The following is a 23,713-nucleotide window of genomic DNA, read 5'->3' on the forward strand; positions in this document are numbered from 1 at the left end:
ACTACAGTGTTATAGAGTACTGTAGAACTGATCATCCTTAGTGCTGCCCTGCTGGTCACTACAGTGTTACAGACTAGTATAGAACTGATCATCCTCAGTGTTGCCCTGCTCATGGTTACTACAGTGTTACATACTAGTATAAAACTGATCATCCTCAGTGCTGCCCTGCTCATGGTCACTACAGTGTTTTAGACTAGTATAGAACTGGTCATCCTGAGTGCTGCCCTGCTCTTGGTCACTACAGTGTTACAGACTAGTATAGAACTGATTATCCTCAGTGCTGCACTATTCATGGACACTGCAGTGTTACAGACTAGTATATAACTGATCATCCTCAGTGCTGCCCTGCTCATGGTCACTACAGTGTTACAGACTAGTATAGAAATGATTATCATCAGTGCTGCACTATTCATGGTCACTGCAGTGTTACAGACTAGTACAGAACTGATCATCCTCAGTGCTGCCCTGCTCATGGTCACTACAGTGTTACAGACTAGTATAGAACTGATCATCCTCAGTAAAGCCCTGCTCATGGTCATTCCAGTGTTATAGACTACTGTAGAACTGATCATCCTCAGTGCTGCCCTGCTCATGGTCACTACAGTGTTACAGACTAATATAGAACTGATCATCCTCAGTGCTGCCCTGCTAGTCACTACAGTGTTATAGACTAGTATAGAACTGATCATCCTCAGTGCTGCCCTGCTCATGGTCACTACAGTGTTACAGACTAGTATAGAACTGGTCATCCTCAGTGCTGCCCTGCTCATGGTCACTACAGTGTTACAGACTAGTATAGAACTGATTATCCTCAGTGCTATCCTGCTCATGGTCACTACAGTGTTACAGACTAGTATAGAACTGATCATCCTCAGTGCTGACCTGCTCATGGTCACTACAGTGTTACAGACTAGTATAGAACTGATCATCCTCAGTGCTGCCCTGCTCATGGTCCCTACAGTGTTATAGATTACTGTTGAACTGATCATCCTCAGTATTGCCCTGCTCATGGTCACTACAGTGTTACAGACTAGTATAGAACTGATCATCCTCAGTTCTGCCCTGCTCATGGTCACTACAATGTTACAGACTAGTATTGAACTGATCATCCTCAGTGCTGCCCTGTTCATGGTCACTACAGTGTTACAGACTAGTATATGACTGATCATCTTCAGTGTTGCCTGCTCATGGTTATTGCATTTTACAGACTGGTGTAAAACAGACTCTCCACAGTGCTGCCTGCTTATGGTTACTACAGACATACGGTCGTCAGGGCAGTACTTGGGTATCCTATAATATTAAAAGCTGCTAGCAGCAATTTGACAGTCAAGTCAAAATTAAAATTTCATGATACAGATAGAGCACACAATTTTAAACAACTTTACAACTCCATTATCTAAATATGCAAAATGTTTTTAAATTCAAACTAATGCACCAGGTCCTACTGAGGATGTGCAAGATTCACAGGATATATATATATATATATATATATATATATATATATATATATATATATATATATATATATATATATATAGATGTTGTGATTGGCTGATGGCTGTCACATGATGCATGAGGAAGGAAAATGTTACTGACATTTGTCAGAAAAAAATTGAATACTTACTTTTTACATTTACTGATTATGCTATTCTAGTGTGTCTGCTGGTCCTTTATGGATTGATATAAGAAAATCAGTGGTAACAATCATTAGTACCTCCCAGGACTTCATACATGTGTGTGGCATGTCTCAGAAGCATATACAGATAAATCAATGGTGGGGTATGAATGTATTTGCCTTACCAGATGCAAGATGGCAGCCAGAATCTTGTATACTGAATCTATCTCTTCTTTGCTAAATCCGATCACCTTCATGGAATCCACCACCACGATAAAACTGGACTTATCATTGATCACAAACTGTGGACATAGAAGGTAAAATAATCAGTAATGTGAGTATGGCAATGCACAATGCAGAGAATGTGAACCTACCTATTGTGGGATAGCTCACTATTTGTAGAATATTTCCTAGCAGGGGTGTGGCCCTGATTGAGATATTGTGAATACTGGAGGGAAGTCCTGTTAACCACTGGATGTCAGAGAAGGTTGCAGTGTATTACATTGCCATATGTTGCACAACACTCAAAGGGTTAACCATAATCCCTAACTTTACCTTAGACTGAGATCATTGTACCAACAATCTTACTTCAGGTAGGTACAGATACACATGAGATCTCTACACAAGAGGTAGGTGACTCGCGGCTACAATATTGTGCCAGGATACACATTTATTTATTCTCTGGTACAGCCAAGGCTCATCCAGTGAGCAACCCATTGCAATGACATCATACCCTTAGGACCCCAATCCTTTGTTAGTGTTTAAATGTCTCACATATAATATAAAACAAATTAACTGGTAAGATTTGGGCCCTATTCATAAAAAGTTGGGGGGGGGATAAGGTTTGCTGCTTAGGAATCTGTCCAGTGTCCACCCACATCAGCATCAATCACTTTTCATCCGCTGCTCTCATTTATCATTGCCCAAGCAAGCACTTGTGCAGTGCTGCCCTCTGTAGGTCATGTCAGTCACCGCAAACAGACAAGTGATTAAACTCTATCACCTCTGATGTGACGGGGAAGTTAGGAAGCTGCAGTATTATGAGCCTGCGCTGTAAGGGCACCAAAACCGTCAATGTAGATTGATAAATGCAGTTCTATTATTGGCCAATACATAGGGACAGATTACAAGTGGTGCGCTAACCTTTTCGTGCTAACTGCGCTCAAAGTAAAATTTAAGTTGAAAGTATAAAGTTAGTGCAATAGCAAAAGTCTGGTGCATACTAACTGCAGGACTTTCGGATATCGCAAGCATTTTAACTTCTACTCGCCATAGACTTCAATGGGATGTACTGTTAAAAAAAAAATAGAACTTATTGCTTGCGCGTTAACCCAACACTGCATTAGACCAACTGTGCTAAAGCCAAAGGTAGTTAGAAATACGTTACATTCCAATGTTCTTCACTTAGAAGAAAATGGCCTTTTTATTTTTAACTATATTTCTATGTATATCTGATTATTTTTTAGTAAAATATATATCTATATAAATATTTATATGTATAGCTGTACTCATATATATTATAGAAATATATATATTTAAAAATAAAAGTAATTTTTCTTCTAAGTGAAAAACATTGGAATGCAAAGTATTAATATTCAAAAACTAATAAAACACATTAAAAATATTAACACTGACTAAAAATGATATTTCCTGTATTAAAGTATTTAATTGGAAAGGGCTCAAAAGTGTATATATATATACGGTATATATTTATTTGTGTGTGTGTGTGTATATATGTCTATACATGTGTATATATGTATTTATATGGGTATATAAACGCATATAAACACATAAATGCAAATGTATAATATATATATATATGTGCTTGTACCTTATATTTCCCTATCTTCAATGTAACTTTTCACAAGGAAAAACATACATTATAGCAAAATTAAACATTTAAATTTTGATTCTGAAAGACTTTGAAAACATAGGAATGCAAGAATGAATGCCAGAATAGTATTTAGGTCTAGATTACAAGCGGAGCACTATTTACAGAACAGGGTGCGCTATCCACATTTGACACTGCGCTAAGAATAGAGCACAATCTGGTATTACAAGTAGATGCTAAAAGAGATGACATTATTTAGCGCCCTATACTTACAATGGATAGCACAGGGTGTGCTATAATTGATTATATTACTAGTGGCGAGTTATGTGTTGTGCTCGAGCGAAACATTTAGTGAGACTGGAGACCGGAAGCAAAGCATTAAGACTAGAATAAAAGCATAACAAAACACGTGTATAATATAATAAAGTAAAGTATTTCCCACATATACATACAGTGCACATTAAATGTAAAATATATGTTTATTATAGAATAAATGTTTAAACAGTAAGTTAATGGGATATGGTGTATGACAAGACTTGCAGGATTCTAGCTCACTGAACTCCGGCTGCCGGTTTCTCCACAGCAAGGTGGAATGCAAAGTCACTAAAAGGGCAGCAATGAAATGGCTTGTATAGCCACGAAACGCGTTGCAAGTTTTGTGGGCTATATAGAATTATTATAATCCCTTTTATTTGTGCACTTTTGATGGTTTTAATTAAACTTGTTTTTAGTAAAACCTTAATCTTATGTGCCCGATTCCCGCTACAAATTGAGGGCCCTTGAGTTCCACCGTGCGCAGCACTGCGAGTATCTAGAACACCTGTACTAGCACACCTGGGTGCTGCAGCTTTGTGTGAGTACCCTGTGTTATTTTCATTTACCAGCTTCCAATGATCTTTCATGATTCACATAGGGCATGTCATTTTAGACAACTTTCCAATTTACTTTTATCACCAATTTTGCTTTGTTCTCTTGGTATTCTTAGTGGAAAGCTAAACCTAGGAGGTTCATATGCTAATTTCTTAGATCTTGAAGGTCGCCTCTAATCCAACTGCATTTTGATAGTTTTTCACCACTAGAGGGCAGTAGTTCATGTGTTTCATATAGATAACATTGAGCTCATGCTCATGAATTTACCATGGAGACAGCTCTGATTGGCTAAAATGCAAGTCTGTCAAAAGAACTGAAATAAGGGGGCAGTCTGCTGAGGCTTAGATACAAGGTAATCACAGAGGTAAAACGTGTATAATTATAACTGTGTTGGTTATGCAAAACTGGGGAATTGGTCATTAAGGGATTATCTATCTTTTAAAACAACAAAAATTCTGGTTTTGACAGTCCCTTTAAAGCTAAGCTCCATGTACAAAGCAGCGAGAGCTGCTCCGAAGTCCATGCGGGTCAGGTTTGCATATGGGAGCCTGCTTTCCGCAATGTAAGAAGCAGCAGTCATTAGACCGCAGCTTCTTACACCCTACGCCACCTCAGAGGTGACAAAGAGAAATTACAGCGAAGGAAGAGGCGGGCATTACACACTCATCAGAGTGTGCAATGATGCATACGGGCCAGCAGATCAACAGATCCGCTGCCCGTATACAGCGAAGGCGGTCGGACAGCTTTGCAAGTTGAGAAGCTGTCCTCCCACCATTTAATACATAGGTCCCTTAGTCTGTATTTTTTGTCAATATAATTGTTTGTATTATATGAGTAGTTGCGCCCCCTAGTCGTTCATAGAATCCTAGTTGTTTATTTATCCACTTGTAATCTAGCCTGCTGAGTTCTGACCCTGATTGAGTGTGATATGTTTCATGAGCATATCAAATACTAACCATTCCAATTACAATATTTTGGTTTTGCACTTTAGTGCTATACCTGTAAGTCTCTGTAAAATGAACATAATCAATTACTGGTAAGTGAATAGAGAGGTTCTATTTCTCATTGTGACATCCATCTATTTTATGCTGACGTTTTATTATTTGTCACATTCAGCAGAGCAGCATAGAACCTGCACATATTGCTCTGGGGATTTATGAGTTAATTATTGCTATGAACGCTCCCAGTTACCAGAAGTAATAGCACCTGATTATCCGGCTACAGGGATGGATATAGTTGTACACTGGATGTAAATTCTAATAAATTCTAATAGTTTCCATGGAAATCTGTGATGATGTCACTCACATGCTCACTAGCGTGACCTTCCTGTGGGCTCTAATCTATGTTTTATTGCGTGTTTTTTATCCTCATCACAAGGCACCAGACACAGGTGTCGGGTCTGGCAGTACCTACAACACTACGGTTGGTATAAACACTTAATGATGCATTTCTCAAGGGTGCTAAAAAGAGATTTCAATATGCTGCTTAACCGTTTAGTTGCCAAGTGGGTTTAAAATGCACTTGAATATAAAACTATTCTGTGCAACCTGTTTCAGTAACCGACGTTTAACCCTGATAGGGAAATAAATTGCAAGTCTTATATCTTTTGACAAAAAATGTAACTGTGTGTAGTGTTTACTTTAAGTTGTATGATTAAAACATAGCTGGCTCAGCATTTTGTTACTATGTTTAGAATCACAAGTGGCTTTTTCCTCTGACTTAATGACACATTAAAGGGATAGTAAAGTCCAAATTAAACTTTCATGATTCCGATAGGGCATATCATTTTAAAAACTTTCTAATTTACTTTTTTCATCAAATTTGTTTTGTTCTCTTTGTTCTTAGTTGAAAGCTAAACTAGGTAGGCTCATGTGCTAATTTCTAAGCCCTTGAAGGTTGCTTTTAAGCTGAATGTATTTGACAGTTTTTCACAGCTAGAGGGCGTTAGTTCATGTCTTTCATATAGCTAACACTGTGTTCATGCTCGTAAAGTTATTTAAGAGTCAGCACTAATTGCCTGAAATGCGATAAGGAGGCAGTCAGCAGAAGCTTAGATAAGGTAATTACACAGGTAAAAAGTATATTTCTATAGCAGTGTTGGTTATGGAACACTGGGGATATTGTTTTACTATCCCTTTAAAGGGATATTCCGGTCAAAATTTAAATCCACATAGATGAATTATATCTGTGAATAAAAACATATTTGCAATATACATGTATTGGCAAAAATGCTTCTAGTGAAAGTTACCACGTTTTTTTTTTTTGTAGATTTAAAAAAAACAACACTTTTTTGACTGTGTTAAATAATAGCACTGCAGTCAGTTTCCTTCACACGTGTGCGTTTCAGTGCCTGCCAGGGCACAGTGTCACCCCAGTGCAACTCATATCTGGTGTAACAGTAGTGTAGATTTAAAAAAAAAACAACACTTTTTTGACTGTGTTAAATAATAGCAGTCAGTTTCCTTCACACGTGTGCGTTTCAGTGCCTGCCTGCCAGGGCACAGTGTCACCCCAGTGCAACTAATATCTGGTGTAACAGTAGTGTAGATTTAAAAAAAAAACAACACTTTTTTGACTGTGTTAAATAATAGCAGTCAGTTTCCTTCACACGTGTGCGTTTCAGTGCCTGCCAGGGCACAGTGTCACCCCAGTGCAACTCATATCTGGTGTAACAGTAGTGTACATTTAAAAAAAAAAATACAAGGGGGCGGAGTCAGCCATCAAGCTGCATTCAACCCCTGCTCTCTTCTCTACCGCTCACACTCCGAGGTGGAATTGATCCCACATTAAACTAAGAGAATGGATTCTATACTTATGGCTGCATTGGCCGCACTTGGACGCCGCATGGACGCCCAGTTCCACATCCTTTCCCTAAGCTTATCGCTTCCACAGGAGGAACCTCTTGCCCCTCTAGAAGGAGCTCTAAACAACTTCTCTCCGTGGGTTCATTACCCGAGTCGACAGGACAAGATGGCTGATTTGGACAGTCAAAGCTCTTCCACATTAACACAGCGGACTGACGTTATTCTTCACTCCACTGCGGCTTTCCCGGGCTCCTGTTCCGGAGCGGCCGGCCGGGTTGGGGGTCGCGGTAGACGCAGCTGCACTTCACGCTTCTGAAGTTGCTCCTCCTGATCCCGGGCCCTTAGTAGCCACGTATCCTTTTTTGCCTGCAGAGGGGACTGACAATGATAGGAGGGTCCGACGTCCAGATCGCAGAGGGGGACCATGTCTCAGGCCCACGATACAGTCCAGCGGTGTGCAGGGTAACTCCGATCCTGTACACTCCTTATACAACGACAAGTCTAGATGTCTTGGCCAGTTAGACCCCAAGGATCTGTTCCTTCTTGCTGATCTTCAGAGTGGTTATAATAAAGATAACTCCCATGTGCGCTCTTTGTGCAAAGTCCTAAACCTCGCTACTGTGACAGCCTGCAGAATCCCAAGTGACATTCAGGCCAAGACCCTAAAAACAGATCATTCGCAAGACCATAGTCGGTTGGGAGTAGGCTAATCTATAATAGTATTTACTGATACGGAGCTGTATAGTTCTGTCTAACACTAGATTGACTCCTGTGTTGTTTCATTTGTTGCACCCATTGTCTTCTCATATGTTTTTCTTCAGCCGAGAGGTGGACATTGGGTGATAGAAGTTTTCACAGCAGCTCATGTTCATGTTCATTTAGCATATAAGCATATGTTTAAAAGTTATGTGATTTATGTTGTATCACTTTCCAATGCTTTATTATTTTTCTTTTGGGATGTAATTGGAATTTTCAGGCATGTGATCACACCACCTTGTTACTTCTAGCTTGAGATAAAGAATGTTGTTAAGGCACTTGCACTCATCAAGAAAGCTACCCCTGAAAATTGCAGGCAAGATAGGATTTGTCACACATTACTACCCTTGTCTGGTCCATATCTGATGGACTATTTAGCTCTGATAACCTTATCTTTCTGGGGTGTTTTTCCTAACTATAGTAGGCATTGACAGTTTGCATCTAAACTCCTATAGTATTGCCCCTAGATGAGGAGTGCTTTATAATTACCTAAACTCAGTTAAAAGCATGCGTGTTAAAGTACTGATGTCTCAAACAAAATTAAGATTCTAATCTCTAGGTCTTAGAATGTACACGCGGGGAACTCCCTATATAGGACTCATATCAGGTATTTCTAACTACTAGACCCCTCCTATCGAACTTAGGATCATACTGTAACCCTCCTTCCCCTTCAAATAGTTTAAAGGCTATGAAATAACAGTAGAAACATTCTCTTCTAGACTAGTAAACCAGATTTAGCGTCCCCATATCAATACCCTTGTCCTATGCTCTACAACATAATCCCCCCCAGGATATAAATAGAACCCTTTGACTCCTCATCCAGCTTTCATTGCTATACCTAACCTTACCCTACAGATACACATAACTCATAAGATGCCTCCCATAGCTCTGTTTTAGTCGTTACTCCCTATGCATTTATAGCATAAACAGTTTTACAAATAAGTCCAAACCGCAGCCCTGTCAGGGCAGGCTCCGCCCTCCCTTCTTTCTTTCTCCTCCCCCTCCCCTCCCCCTCATAATTCGAGTGGCTCTTGCCCACTGCAATTCCTCTTCTTTCCGGTTCACTACGGCCTGCCTGTGGCCATTCTACATCCTGATCCCCACAACACTTTAGAAATTTCAACTCTATTCATGTTATAGATGTGGGGATCAGACCTCAGATCTCCATTATTAAAACATAAAATGAAGTCTCACCTCAGCTCGCCCAAGCTTATATTTGACAACTCTTTAGACACAACTTAGGCTTTCTCTTGTTAAAGCTGGTCTTTTTCTACTAACACCATTACAGTTATCTTTATGGGCCCTAAAATTTGTGACTCAACTAGATGCCTAGAACAGTTACCCCCCCTACCAGCCACATAGCTACATTATGTGTCACAATATTTTGTTCTGTACTCTGTTAACTTTATGTATGGGCAAATGTTGTTCCATGTATTACTTTTGCTTTTTGAAACTTCAATAAAAAATAAAATTAAAAAAATAATAAAAAAATAAAAAAAAATACAGTTTTGACTGTAATAGATTGAATAGCATTTAGTTGTCTGCAAGTGTGTGTGTCAGGCCTACAGCATCTACTCTGCCAACTTCTGCCAGTGCCACTCATATCTGTTGTCACAGTAGCTTGCACGCATAGTACCACTAATCGGAAAAAAAATGACAGGCAGAGGCAGGCCACCCCGCAGGGGCCGTCGTGTTCATGGTGCTGTGATTCCCTTTGGCCCTAGAAAAATGCCCAGTGTTCAGAGGCCACGTACCCCAAACTCGAACATTTCTGACTCTGAGGACATAGTTGACTGTCTAGCACAGGACACCCAATCTTCTACAGCTTCCGCTCAGAACCTTGACGCACCATCCTCCTCCAGCTTAGCTTCGGGCACCTCTCAAGTTACCACTCGCATGCCTGCCGCCACCACCAACACTAGCACCACAGCCGCTTCACTTGATCTGTCAGAGGAGTTATTTACACATCATTTGGAAGAAATGAGTGATAGTGATGCGCAACCATTATTGCCAGAGGATGTAGATAACAGGGATATGTCTCAGTCAGGCAGCATTAAACACATGGACGTATGGTGTGATGATGATGATGTTGTACCCGCTGCTGCTTCTTTTGTTGACTTGTCAGATACAAGTGAAGCGGTTGATGATGACGATGCGTCCGTGGATGTCACGTGGGTGCCCACTAGAAGAGAAGAAGAAGAGGGGGAAAGTTCAGATGGGGAGACAGAGAGGAGGAGGAGACGAGTTGGAAGGAGGGGGAGGTCGTTGCAAGGAGCTAGTGGCACAGTCAGACAGCATGCATCGGCACCCGGGGTCAGCCAGACAGCACGCCAATCAACGCATGCTGTTGCCACCACCAGAATGCCGTCATCGCAACTGCTTTGCGAAGGCACATGATCGCACATCACAAACGCCTATGGGATCAACACATGAGTACAAGCAGCACACAAACTCAAAGCCGCCATCCTCCTCCTGGTGCAGCATCTTCAGCCACGTCAACCACTGCTGTCCTCCTTGCCACCTCTCAACCTTCCGCCACTCCGTGTCTCGCCTTGAGCAGTTTCTGCTCATCTGCCCACAGTCAGGTGTCTGTCAAGGACATGTTTGAGCGTAAGAAGCCAATGTCACAAAGTCCCCCCCTTGCCCGGCATCTGACAGCTGGCTTGTCTGAACTCTTAGCCTGCCAGCTTTTACCATACAAGCTGGTGGAGTCTGAGGCGTTCAAAAAATTTGTAGCTATTGGGACACCGCAGTGGAAGGTACCCGTCCGAAATTTCTTTGCACAAAAGGCAATCCCCAACCTGTACTCGATTGTGCAAAAGGAAGTAATGGCATGTCTGGCACACAGTGTTGGGGCAAGGGTCCATCTGACCACTGATACCTGGTCTGCAAAGCATGGTCAGGGCAGGTATATCACCTACACTGTGCATTGGGTAAAACTGGTGACGGCTGCCAAGCATGGAATGCGTGGCTCTGCAGAGGAGTTGGTGACACCGCCACGACTTGCAGGCAGGCCTGCTGCCACCTCTTCTACTCCTCCTACTCCATCCTCTTCCATAACCTCCTCGGCTGAGTCCCCTTCTGCTGCTGCATCTTGCTCCACATCAACGGCACCCCCCCAGCTCCCCAGGTACTATTCCACATCCAGATACGGAAGTGTCACGCCGTCTTGAGGTTGACTTGCCTGAAAGCAGAGAGTCACACCGGACCAGCACTCCTGTCCGCCCTGAACGCACAGGTGGATCAGTGGCTGACTCAGCACCAACTGGAGATCGGCAAAGGGGTTAGTGACAACGGAAGAAATTTGCTGGCGGCATTGAAATTGGGCAAGTTGACACATGTGCCGTGCATGGCACATGTGTGTAATCTGATCGTACAACGCTTTGTGCATAAATACCCAGGCTTACAGGACGTCCTGAAGCAGGGCAGGAAGGTGTGTGGCCATTTCAGGCGTTCCTACATGGCCATGGCGCACTTTTCAGATATCCAGCAGCAAAACAACATGCGACAGCCCGACACGTTGGAATTCAACACTCCTAATGTTCGACCGCCTGATCCAACAAGAAAAAGCCATTAACGACTATTTGTATGACCGGGGTGCTAAGACAGCCTCTGCAGAGCTGGGAATTTTTTTGCCACGTTACTGGACGCTCATGCGCAATGCCTGTAGGCTCATGCATCCTTTTGAGGAGGTGACAAACCTAGTCAGTCGCACCGAAGGCACCATCAGCGACATCATACCATTTGTTTTCTTCCTGGAGCGTGCCCTGCGAAGAGTGCTGGATCAGGCCGTAGATGAGCGTGAAGAGGAAGAGTTGTGGTCACCATCACCACCAGAAACAACCTTATCAGCATCGCTTGCTGGACCTGCGGCAACGCTGGAAGAGGATTGTGAGGAAGAGGAGTCATAGGAGGAATGTGGCTTTGAGGAGGAGGAGGAAGACCAACCACAACGGGCATCCCAGGGTGCTCGTTGTCAACTATCTGGTACCCGTGGTGTGGTACGTGGCTGGGGGGAAGAAGATACCTTCAGTGAGATCACTGAGGACGAGGAACGGGACATGAGTAGCTCGGCATCCAACCTTGTGCAAATAGGGTCTTTCATGCTGTTGTGCCTGTTGTGGGACCCTTGTATAAAAAGGCTGAAGGAGAACGACCTGTACTGGGTGTCCACGCTACTAGACCACTGGTATAAGCATAAAGTGCCTGAAATGTTACCGACACAAGTCGGAAAGGATGCAGCAGTTCCAAAATAAATTAAAAGGTATGCTTTACACAGCGTATAAGGGTGATGTCACAGCACAACGGGAATCTAACAGGGGAAGAGGTGAAAGTAATCCTCCGGCAAGGACAGGACGCTGTACAGACGTGTTGTTGATGGAGTACATGCAGAGCTTTTTAAGTCCTACTAATCGCCACAGCCCTTCGGGGTCCACCCTCAGAGAACGACTCGACCGACAGGTAGCAGACTACCTCACCTTACCTGCAGATATCGACACTCTGAGGAGCGATGAACCCCTTTACTACTGGGTATGCAGGCTTGACCTGTGGCCTGAGCTATCCCAATTTGCGATAGAACTTCAGGCCTGCCCCGCTTCAAATGTCCTGTCAGAAAGGACCTTCAGTGCAGCAGGAGGTATTGTCACTGAGAAGAGAAGTCGCCTAGGTCAAAAAAGTCTAGATTACCTCACCTTTATTAAGATGAATGAGGGATGGATCCCAAAGGGACTGACAGTGGGCGATACATTCGACTAAAAAAGGCCTGATGAGATGAGCTGCCTTGGGCTAATGCTGCTGTATTTTATCTCTGAATGCCGGATGACTTGCGTGACTTATCCGCCACCAACTAGGGTTCAAGCTGCAATGTTTTAGGGCACTTTCTGCCTGAGAAACAAACATCAATTTTTCTGGCCGCTGCTACAGCAGCGGCTGCAACAATACCTAATTTTTCAGGCATGTGTACATGCCTAATTTTTCTGGCCTCTGGTGCTGCACTGTGGCTTAAAAAAACAAACCAAAAAAAAGGCACATAACAGGGATTAAACTGATAGGAATAGTACTACTTAACACACCACTTCTATCTGGTGGCACATTAAATTGCACGCGCAGTGCCCCAAATTTGAAGTAGGAGGTCCGACCAAGCATCTTTTTAGATCTCCCGGTTCCTAAAATTGATGCCATATACACGTCCCCTGATAGGGGATGTAACCGGGATTAAACTGATAAGAATAGAACTACTTAACACACCACTCATATCCGAGAAAAATTCTGGTCGCAAATAGAAATCCCTAGAGTCTCACAGGATCTTTTGGAGAAACTTAATGCCCCTATATCGGTGAAAGAGATAGGCGAAGCAATTGAAAAAGCTAAGTTAAATAAAGCCGCAGGGCCAGATTGTCTACCCGTAGAATACTATAAAATATTGGCAGAAGAGATTAAACCCACTCTAGATAAATTATTTAATAGCTATTTTATGAATAGTAATCCACCTTCAGAATATTTTGCGGCCGCCAATATCTCTCTAATTCTTAAAAAGGATAAAAACGCGGAGGATCCAGCTTCATACAGACCAATTTCCGTACTTAATGCAGATTATAAAATACTGTCTTCTATCTTAGCATCTAGATTAATGTTCTGTCTTGATGAAATTATACACCCAGATCAGACGGGGTTTATGGTCTCAAGAAATGCATCTAAAAATATGTGGAAAGTTGTAACTTTATTAGACTACATGTGGAACCTATGTCAAAAGACGGGTAGACAATTTAAACAATTTTTTTTTGTTTTTTTTTTTCCAAACAAGCTTTATTGAAAATATATGGTATTCATTACATAAATGCAAAGAGAGACTCATAATCTGCAAAGAAAAAATATTAACATGGTGCATATGAGGTCCGAAAATGTTTCATGATAGAGACATATTTTCCATTGTCTCGTTATTAAAGTGTCCGAGTTCATGTCCTCTGTGGCCAGGTAAGTCTCTCCTTCTAGTTAAGGCTTGTGGGGATTTTCTTCTTTATTTTTAGGAACAAAACAATCAACTTTGAAAACAACCAAACCATGCTACTTATTAATTTAAGTTACATTTGTTGTTGTAAAACAAGTTCTCTATGTTTAACTTCTATAGACGAGGCTGGGTGTGTGAATGCTTCCTTTTCGGGTATTATCTAAGTGTATAGAGTATGTTATGTCAGTCTTGGCTATTTCTCTAGATGGTATAGTTCTATTTATTATAAGATGTCCGGGATTCCAGCCATGCCTTCTTTTACAGCTAAGCAATCTGATTCGAGGCGTGGTGTATTATTGCGTATCGAAAAGCAAGGCGTTATGAGATGCCAACTAGTGAGTAATAAGGTGAAGTGAGGACGAACTAAGGGTGTCTAGGTAGGGTATAGATATAGGTCCCGGTCCCCACCATTTACCCGGTGCGGTGGACTAATTGATGTGTCATTATCCTTTTAGGGATATCTAAGTAGATGTGGTGTCTGCAGCAGTATAAATATATGTTTCCCAGTATAAGGACATTGCACAGTAAAAATCCATTCTATTGGTGTTGATATAATGGTATCTCTCCAGGGACAGGAGATATGTAACATTTTGGGACCATTCCTGTTTGGACGGGGTCTTGCTCTGTTTCCAGAGTCTTGGGATTAATTGTTTTGCGCTGCTAAGCATGATGTATAGTAAGGTGGATTTATATTTACACTTGATCTTGGGAGGCTTATTGAATAATAGCGTTAGGGGGTCAAACGGGATCTTTTGTGAGAGGACTTTCTGTATTTCTTTGTGTACGTCCCGCCAGTATGTCCGAAGTATAGGGCACTCCCACCATATGTGGTATAGCGTGCCCGTCTGTGTGCAGTTTCTCCAACAAAGGGGATCTGAGTGTTGAAACATCCTTGCCAGCCTGCTTGGGTATAAGTACCATCTCCCTAACAATTTCATATTTGTTTCAGTGATTCCCATTGATGAGGGTGCTTTGCCCATTTGTTGAAAGATGGTATTCCATGTTTCTAGGGGGACTGTGATGCCCATCTCTGCCTCCCATGTCTTAGTGTAGGATGGTAAGTGTTTAGAGTGCGCTGCTGTTAAAATCTTATATATCTTGGATAGCGTTCCCTTCATTACTAATGGGGAGTGACATAATTGTTCAATGGGGGAAAGGCCTCTAGTCAGGTTGGGCTTATCTTTGTGATGGGAAAGGAAGTGCGTTAATTGGAGGTATTCAAACCATCTATTGAAATATGTTATATTTTTGTCCATTAGGGATGTTTTAGCCATTATAGCCCCCTTGTCTGTCAAATTTAAACAATTTAAACACGATAGCGCCCTTTTAACACTAGACGCGGTCAAAGCATTTGATTCCATAGAATGGGAATACCTATTTGAGGCTCTTGAAAAATTTGGGTTTAAAAATCACTTTGTGCGGTTCATCCGCAATATCTATCAGTGCCCAATTTCTTACTTGTTGATCAACAATAATTTAACTCCAGGGATCAGATTGAAAAAGGGTACAAGGCAAGGTTGTCCGTTGTCCCCCTTGCTTTTTAACTTAGCATTGGAACCGCTGGCTATAAGGTTAAGGGACATCGTAGAAGGGATCACTATCGGTAAAACTGTTCTTAAAACTTTTTTATATGCAGATGATATCTTAATCTGTCTATATAACACACATAGGGCTATCCCTATAGTGATAGAGTGTCTGAATTTCTTTAGCTCATTTTCTGGTTACAAAGTAAATTATAATAAAAGTGAGTTAATGTGGATTCAAAAAACAAATCATGTATCAGCTAACCTAGAGTTCAGAGAGGTGGAGTCTCTCAGATATCTTGGAATTTATCTCCATAGAAACCCTTCAAAATGGTATGCCCTAAATTTCTATCCTTTATTACAGAAAATCTATTCTGACTTAAAACTTTGGGCAGTATTTCCGCTTTCGATGTCCGCTAGAGCAAATCTTATCAAGACAATTATTTTCCCCCGGCTTCTTTTCCCATTACAGAACTTACCTTTAATTCTAAATAAAACAGACATACAGAAATTGAATTCTAGCTTTTCCAAATTTATTTGGCATAATAAGAAACCGTGTATTGCATTAGAAAAGTTAATGCAACCACGTCAAGCTGCTGGTCTAGCCCTACCTAATATAAGATTCTACAACCTTGCAGCTTTGAGCAAAATTGCGCTGGACTGGCTTATAGAAACAAGCTGGTTTTCAACTTTAGAAATGGAGAATGCTCTAGTGGCTCCCTTTTCACTTAAAGCTTTATTGCATACTCAATCTAAAGAAATCCCTAACAATATAAAGAGTTTAATATCTTTGCAAAATATAATTCTCGCCTGGCAAAAGCTTTGCACACTAATAAGCGTAGATTATACGTATTCAGAATATCTACCCTTAATAGGCAATCCTGAATTTCTTCCTGGAAATAATCAGAGGACATTTAGAGAGTGGTATAATAAAGATCTTAAATTAGTAGGCCAACTCTTTACAGAGGAGCGACAAATCATTTCCTTTGATGATTTAAAATCCCAGTTTGACCTATCAAGCAATAGCTTATACGCTTATTGGCAAGTGCATCATTTTATAACATCTAGGGGATGGAATGGCAGTGGGACGGCTGCATGGTCGGAGATAAGGTCCATTATGGTTATTGCACGGGTCAAAGCACCCTCAATCTCACTACTATATAGCATTATGCTTGCTAAACAAAGTGATTCCTTAATGGAAAAACTGAGTGTAAAATGGAGATCTCTGATCCCAGATATAGATCATGACATATTAAGAGACAGCTATAAAACATTAAATAAATGTTGCATTCCAATAAGCTGGAAAGAAAGCCATATGAAACTTACCAATAATTTTTTCTGTACTCCAGCTAAAATGGCTAAAATGTATACTGGTCAGGATTCCTCTTGTCCAAAATGTGCTTTGAGGAACGCAGACATACTGCACATGTTCTGGCAGTGTCCCAGAGTTGGACAATTCTGGAAGAGGGTCGTTTTTTGGATTAATAGATTATATCAAACCAATATTCATCTCAATGTGGAAGAAATATTGTTTCTTTCTGATCGCTCCAGTCCAGGAGAAGTATTACAAAATAAGATTTTAAATACAATTATATTATCGGTTAGACAATTAATATTAAAAAACTGGAAGACCAAAAAAATGCCTGGCTTCTCAGTGTTTATCAAATCGATTCAGATGCAGATAATTTTTGAGTCTTTCCATCTTAGAGAGGCAAATGAACGAGAAATTAAAAGGTTTTTATTGGGTTGGTTACCTATAATCAAGACATATTCGGAAGATCTACAAAAGACAATATTATACCCATTCTTAAGTTCTGAATGTTTCTATGAGCTGGTATTATTAGGTGATTTCCCGTCTGAGTGGATCGCGAGCTATAGGTAGACTTATTTGAAGGATCACGAGAAGCATGGTAAGGATTGGGCTACGGTTGATAAGTTGGTGTCGTAGGGGAATGTCAGTGGGGCGGGGTGGAGAGCAGGAGTGGGAGTGCCCAGAGAGCCAATTTATATTTTATTTTATTTTTTTTATTTTTTTTTCTCTTCCTTTGTGCCTTCCCTTCTCGTTTTTCTTTTTTTTATTCTTTGTGTATAAAAAAGCTGCCAAGACCAAAAAGATGATATAATCTTTGGCATAATATTTCCACTGCAAAATGATAAAATTGATGTGTGATGTTCATATTTTATGTCATTTTCGCATGTTGTATATTATTTTTTGTAAATCTGTCTTGTGATGTCAAAGACATATTATGTGTTCACCCGGCGTGGTGTCTTTACTTTGTTACAGTGTTAAATTGTATGAATCTTTTTTTGGCAGCGACAAATAAACAAATATTTAAAAAAAAAAAATCACACCACTCATATCTGGTGGCACATTAGATTGCACGCGCAGTGCCCCAGATTTGAAGTAGGAGGACTTCATCTCCCGGTTCCTAAAATCGATGCCATGTACACGTCCCCTGATAGGGGACGTAACAGGGATTAAACTGATAAGAATAGTACTACTTAACACACCACTCCTATCTGGTGGCACATTAGATTGCACGCGCAGTGCCCCAAATTTGAAGTAGGAGGACCGACCAAGCATCTTTTTCCATCTCCCGGTTCCTAAAATCGATGCCATGTACACGTCCCCTGATAGGGGACGTAACAGGGATTAAACTGATAAGAATAGTACTACTTAACACACCACTCCTATATGGTGGCATATTAGATTGCACACGCAGTGCCCCAAATTTGAAGTAGGAGGACCGACCAAGCATCTTTTTCCATCTCCCGGTTCCTAAAATCGATGCCATATACACGTCCCCTGATAGGGGACGTAACAGGGATTAAACTGATAAGAATAGTACTACTTAACACACCACTCCTATATGTTGGCACATTAGATTGCACACGCAGTGCCCCAAATTTGAAGTAGGAGGACCGACCAAGCATCTTTTTCCATCTCCCGGTTCCTAAAATTGATGCCATATACACGTCCCCTGATAGGGGACGTAACAGGGATTAAACTGATAAGAATAGTACTACTTAACACACCACTCATATCTGGTGGCACAGTAGATTGCACGAGCAGTGCCCCAAATTTGAATTAGGAGGACCGACCAAGCATCTTTTTTCATCTCCCGGTTCCTAAAATCGATGCCATATACACGTCCCCTGATAGGGGACGTAACAGGGATTAAACTGATAAGAATAGTACTACTTAACACACCACTCCTATCTGGTGGCACATTAGATTGCACGCGCAGTGCCCCAAATTTGAAGTAGGAGGATCGACCAAGCATCTTTTTCCATCTCCCGATTCCTAAAATCGATGCCATATACACGTCCCCTGAGAGGGGACGTAACAGGGATTAAACTGATAAGAATAATACTACTTAACACACCACTCCTATATGGTGGCATATTAGATTGCACACGCAGTGCCCCAAATTTGAAGTAGGAGGACCGACCAAGCATCTTTTTCCATCTCCCGGTTCCTAAAATCGATGCCATATACACGTCCCCTGATAGGGGACGTAACAGGGATTAAACTGATAAGAATAGTACTACTTAACACACCACTCCTATATGGTGGCACATTAGATTGCACATGCAGTGCCCCAAATTTGAAGTAGGAGGACCGACCAAGCATCTTTTTCCATCTCCCGGTTCCTAAAATCGATGCCATATACACGTCCCCTGATAGGGGACGTAACAGGGATTAAACTGATAGGAATAGTACTACTTAACACACCTTATAATAACGCAGAGAGAGGAGTCTGAAGAAGAGGAGTCAGAGGAGGAAGGTGGCTTTGAGGAGGTGGAAGACCAAACACAGCAGGCGTCCCAGGGGGCTTGTTGTCACCTTTTGGGGACCCTTGGTGTTGTACGTGGCTGGGTGGAGGAAGAGACCTTCAATGACATCAGTGTGGGCAAGGAACGGGACATGGCTAGCTTGGTATCCAACCTTGTGCAAATGGGGAGTTTGCGGTTGTTTGCGGTGCGTTAAAGGAACAGTCTAGGCTAAAATAAACTTTCATGATTCAGATAGAGCATGTAATTTTAAACAATTTTCCAATTTACTTTTATCACCAATTTTGCTTTGTTCTCTTGGTATTCTTAGTTGAAAGCTTAACCTAGGAGGTTCATATGTTAATTTCTTAGACCTTGAAGCCCACCTCTTTCAGATTGCATTTTAACAGTTTTTCACCACTAGAGGGTGTTAGTTCACGTATTTCATATAGATAACACTGTGCTCATGCACGAGAAGTTATCTGGGAGCAGGCACTGATTGGCTAGACTGCAAGTCTGTCAAAAGAACTGAAAAAAGGGGCAGTTTGCAGAAGCTTAGATACAAATTAATCACAGAGGTTAAAAGTATATTATTATAAATGTGTTAGTTATGCAAAACTGGGAAATTGGTAATAAAGAGATTATCTATCTTTTAAAACAATAAAAATTCTGGTGTAGACTGTCCCTTTAAACGGGGAGTTTGGTCTGTCACTGTGAAGCGGGCTGAACCCTTACACTACCTGATCGATACAACATCATACCTGATGTTTTAAAGCACGTTGTTCCAAACAATTTAGCAATGTTAGGTGATTTATGCCCTTTATGGATTAAAACCAGACTCTGCATCAACTATGTAATTTTTCATGGGAGTTTTGCCATGGATCCCTCTCCGGCATGCCACAGTCCAGGTGTTAGTCCCCTTGAAACAACTTTTCCATCACTATTGTGGCCAGAAATAGTCCCTGTGGGTTTTAAAATTTGCCTGCCTATTGAAGTCTATGGCGGTTCGCCCCTTCGCGAACAGTTGTGGAAGTTCGTGGAAAAATTTTTAGGTTCGCGACATCACTATTTGTCAAACCTCTCTAATGTTTTTAAAAGAAGGTTAAGTAAAAGCTGTTAACATTTACAAAGAAACTGCAGTCTTGGTTTTGTAGTTCCTGCTAATACTCACTCAACTCCCTTAACCTTATTGGTGGAGAGGGACAAGCCTGCAAGTGTAACAGGAATACTGATTTATTTAGGACAAAAATATGTTTGTTTTTTTAAATTAAAAAACAGCTGAAATATGTTTTTTAAATGTTCTTCTTTAGATGAAACAAAGCAAAGTTAATAACAATATTCCAATGTCAGAGCTTCAAACCAGTGACAGTCCTGTAAAATGAAGGACAGTCCAGGGGCGCGATCCGATATACGGCGTACTTTTCAGCGCAAGCGAGGGAACCCGCGCCGCCCGTAGTTTCACCTCACACATCGGGGGATCCAATATACCCCGCCGGCAGTTGCTAAAGTGCCGTAAGTCGGACAAACTAACGATGTCCAGAAATAAGCGTAAGTACAAATTTCTGGAGTCGCCAGTGACTTACGGCACTTTAGAAACTGCCTGCGCCTAAAAAAACTTACTAAAGTATAAAATCTCCCGTAACTGTCTAACACGCCTCCCAAAAATAGCCCGACACGTATACCCCTCTATCCGCAATCCCTTAATAGCTATCTAGTTAAAATAATTAAAAAATTACTTGTAAAATAAATCCAAACCTAAGTTACAAATACACCTAACATTACACTATCAATAAATTAATTCAATAAACTACAATTATCTAAACTAAAATACAATTACATAAACTAAACTATATTACAAAAAAAACAAACACTAAATTACAAAAAATAAAAAAATATTACAAGAAGTTTAATCTAATTACACCTAATCTAAGCCCCCTAATAAAATAAAAAGCCCCCCAAAACAATAAAATTTCCCTACCCTAAACTAAATTACAAATAGCCCTTAAAAGGGCCTTTTGCGGGGCATTGCCCCAAAGTAATCAGCTCTATTACCAGCCCTTAAAAGGGCCTTTTGCGGGGCATTGCCCCAAAGTAATCAGCTCTATTACCTGTAAAAAAAAGAACAATCCCCCCCACATTACAACCCACCACCCACACACCCCTACTCTAAAACCCACCCGATCCCCCTTAAAAAAACCTGTCTAACCCCCAAGTGGTCCTTACCTGTCCCAATAGAATAAGAGCTACTGTAATTCTATTGGCTGATTTGAATAGCCAATAGAATGTCAGTAGCTCTTACTCTATTGGCTATTCAAATCAGCCAATAGAATTACAGTAGCTCTCATCCGATTGGCTGATTTGAATTTGAAGGCTCAAATCAGCCAATAGGAATTCAAGGGACGCCATTTTTAATCTGGAGTCGCCAGTGACTTACGGCACTTTAGAAACTGTCTGCGCCTAAAAAAACTTACTAAAGTATAAAATCTCCCGTAACTGTCTAACACGCCTCCCAAAAATAGCCCGACACGTATACCTCTCTATCCGCAATCCCCTCTCTCACTCCTAACAATAAATGTATTAACCCCTAAACCGCCGCTCCCGGACCCCGCCGCCACCTATATTATATGTATTACCCCCTAATCTAACCCCCCTACACCGCCAACACCTATATTAAATGTATTAACCCCAAATCTGACCCCCCTACACCGCCGCCACCTATATTAAATATATTAACCCCTAATCTGACCCCCCCTACACCGCCGCCACCTATATTAAATGTATTATACCCTAATCGGACCCCCCTACACCGCCGCCACCTATATTAAATATATTAACCCCTAATCTGACCCCCCTACACTGCCGCCACCTATATTAAATGTATTACTCCCTAATCTGACCCCCCCTACACCGCCGCCACCTATATTAAATGTATTACCCCCTAATCTGACCCCCCTACACCGCCGCCACCTACATTATATGTATTAACCCCTAATCTAACCCCCCCACACCGCCAACACCTATATTAAATGTATTACCCCCTAATCTGACCCCCCTACACCGCCGCCACCGATATTAAATATATTAACCCCTAATCTGACCCCCCTACACCGCCGCCACCTACATAAAATATATTACCCCCTAAACCTAAGTCTAACCCTAACACCCCCTAACTTAATTATTATTTAAATAGATCTAAATAATATTAATATTATTAACTAAATTATTCCTATTTAAAACTAAATACTTACCTATAAAATAAACCCTAAGATAGCTTCAATATAATTAATAATTACATTGTAGCTATTTTAGGGTTTATATTTATTTTACAGGTAACTTTGTATTTATTTTAACTAGGTACAATAGCTATTAAATAGTTAATAACTATTTAATAGCTACCTAGTTAAAATAATTACAAAATTACCTGTAAAATAAATCCTAACCTAAGATACAAATACACCTAACATTACACTATCAATAAATTAATTAAATAAACTACAATTATCTAAACTAAAATACAATTACATAAACTAAACTATATTACAAAAAAAACAAACACTAAATTACAAAAAATAAAAAAATATTACAAGAAATTTAATCTAATTACACCTAATCTAAGCCCCCTAATAAAATAAAAAGCCCCCCAAAACAATAAAATTTCCCTATCCTAAACTAAATTACAAATAGCCCTTAAAAGGGCCTTTTGCGGGGCATTGCCCCAAAGTAATCAGCTCTATTACCAACCCTTAAAAGGGCCTTTTGCGGGGCATTGCCCCAAAGTAATCAGCTCTATTACCTGTAAAAAAAAAGAACAATCCCCGCCCACATTACAACCCACCACCCACACACCCCTACTCTAAAACCTACCCGATGCCGCCTTAAAAAAACCTGTCTAACCCCCAAGTGGTCCTTACCTGTCCCAATAGAATAAGAGCTACTGTAATTCTATTGGCTGATTTGAATAGCCAATAGAATGTCAGTAGCTCTTACTCTATTGGCTATTCAAATCAGCCAATAGGAATTACAGTAGCTCTCATCCGATTGGCTGATTTGAATTTGAAGGCTCAAATCAGCCAATAGGAATTCAAGGGACGCCATTTTTAATCGCGTACCTTGAATTTCTATTCAGTGTACGGCGGAGATTGTATGAAGAGGATCCTCCATGCTCCATGGCTCTGCGGTCTTCAGTTCCAGCGTCGCCGATCTTCAGTTCCAGCGTTGCCAGTCTTCAGTTCCAGATTCGACGGCCTTCAGCTCCGCGGTCATAGGTCTTCAACTCCTCCGCTCCACACCGGCTGTTAGGGTTAGACTTAGGTTTAGGGGGTAATATATTTTATGTAGGTGGCGGCGGTGTAGGGGGGTCAGATTAGGGGTTAATATATTTAATATAGGTGGCGGTGTAGGGGGGTCAGATTAGAGGTTAATATATTTAATATAGGTGGAGACGGTGTAGGGGGATCAGATTAGGGGTTAATATATTTAATATAGGTGGCGGCGGTGTAGGGGGGTCAGATTAGGGGGTAATACATATAATGT

The 23,713-nt window shown here is 41.0% G+C and overlaps 1 protein-coding gene across 1 annotated transcript in view; it reads right to left on the reverse strand.

Annotated features, from left to right (window-relative positions):
- Nucleotides 1-23,713, reverse strand: part of MYO1G (myosin IG) — a 793,301-nt gene that overhangs the window by 639,082 nt on the left and 130,506 nt on the right. The window contains exon 7 of the mRNA XM_053713702.1: nt 1,801-1,917. Within this exon, the coding sequence (XP_053569677.1) occupies nt 1,801-1,917 (117 nt within the window). The remainder of the gene's footprint in view (nt 1-1,800; nt 1,918-23,713) is intronic.

The sequence above is a fragment of the Bombina bombina genome, chromosome 5 (genome assembly GCF_027579735.1).
Source record: "Bombina bombina isolate aBomBom1 chromosome 5, aBomBom1.pri, whole genome shotgun sequence".
Classification (NCBI taxonomy): domain Eukaryota; kingdom Metazoa; phylum Chordata; class Amphibia; order Anura; family Bombinatoridae; genus Bombina; species Bombina bombina.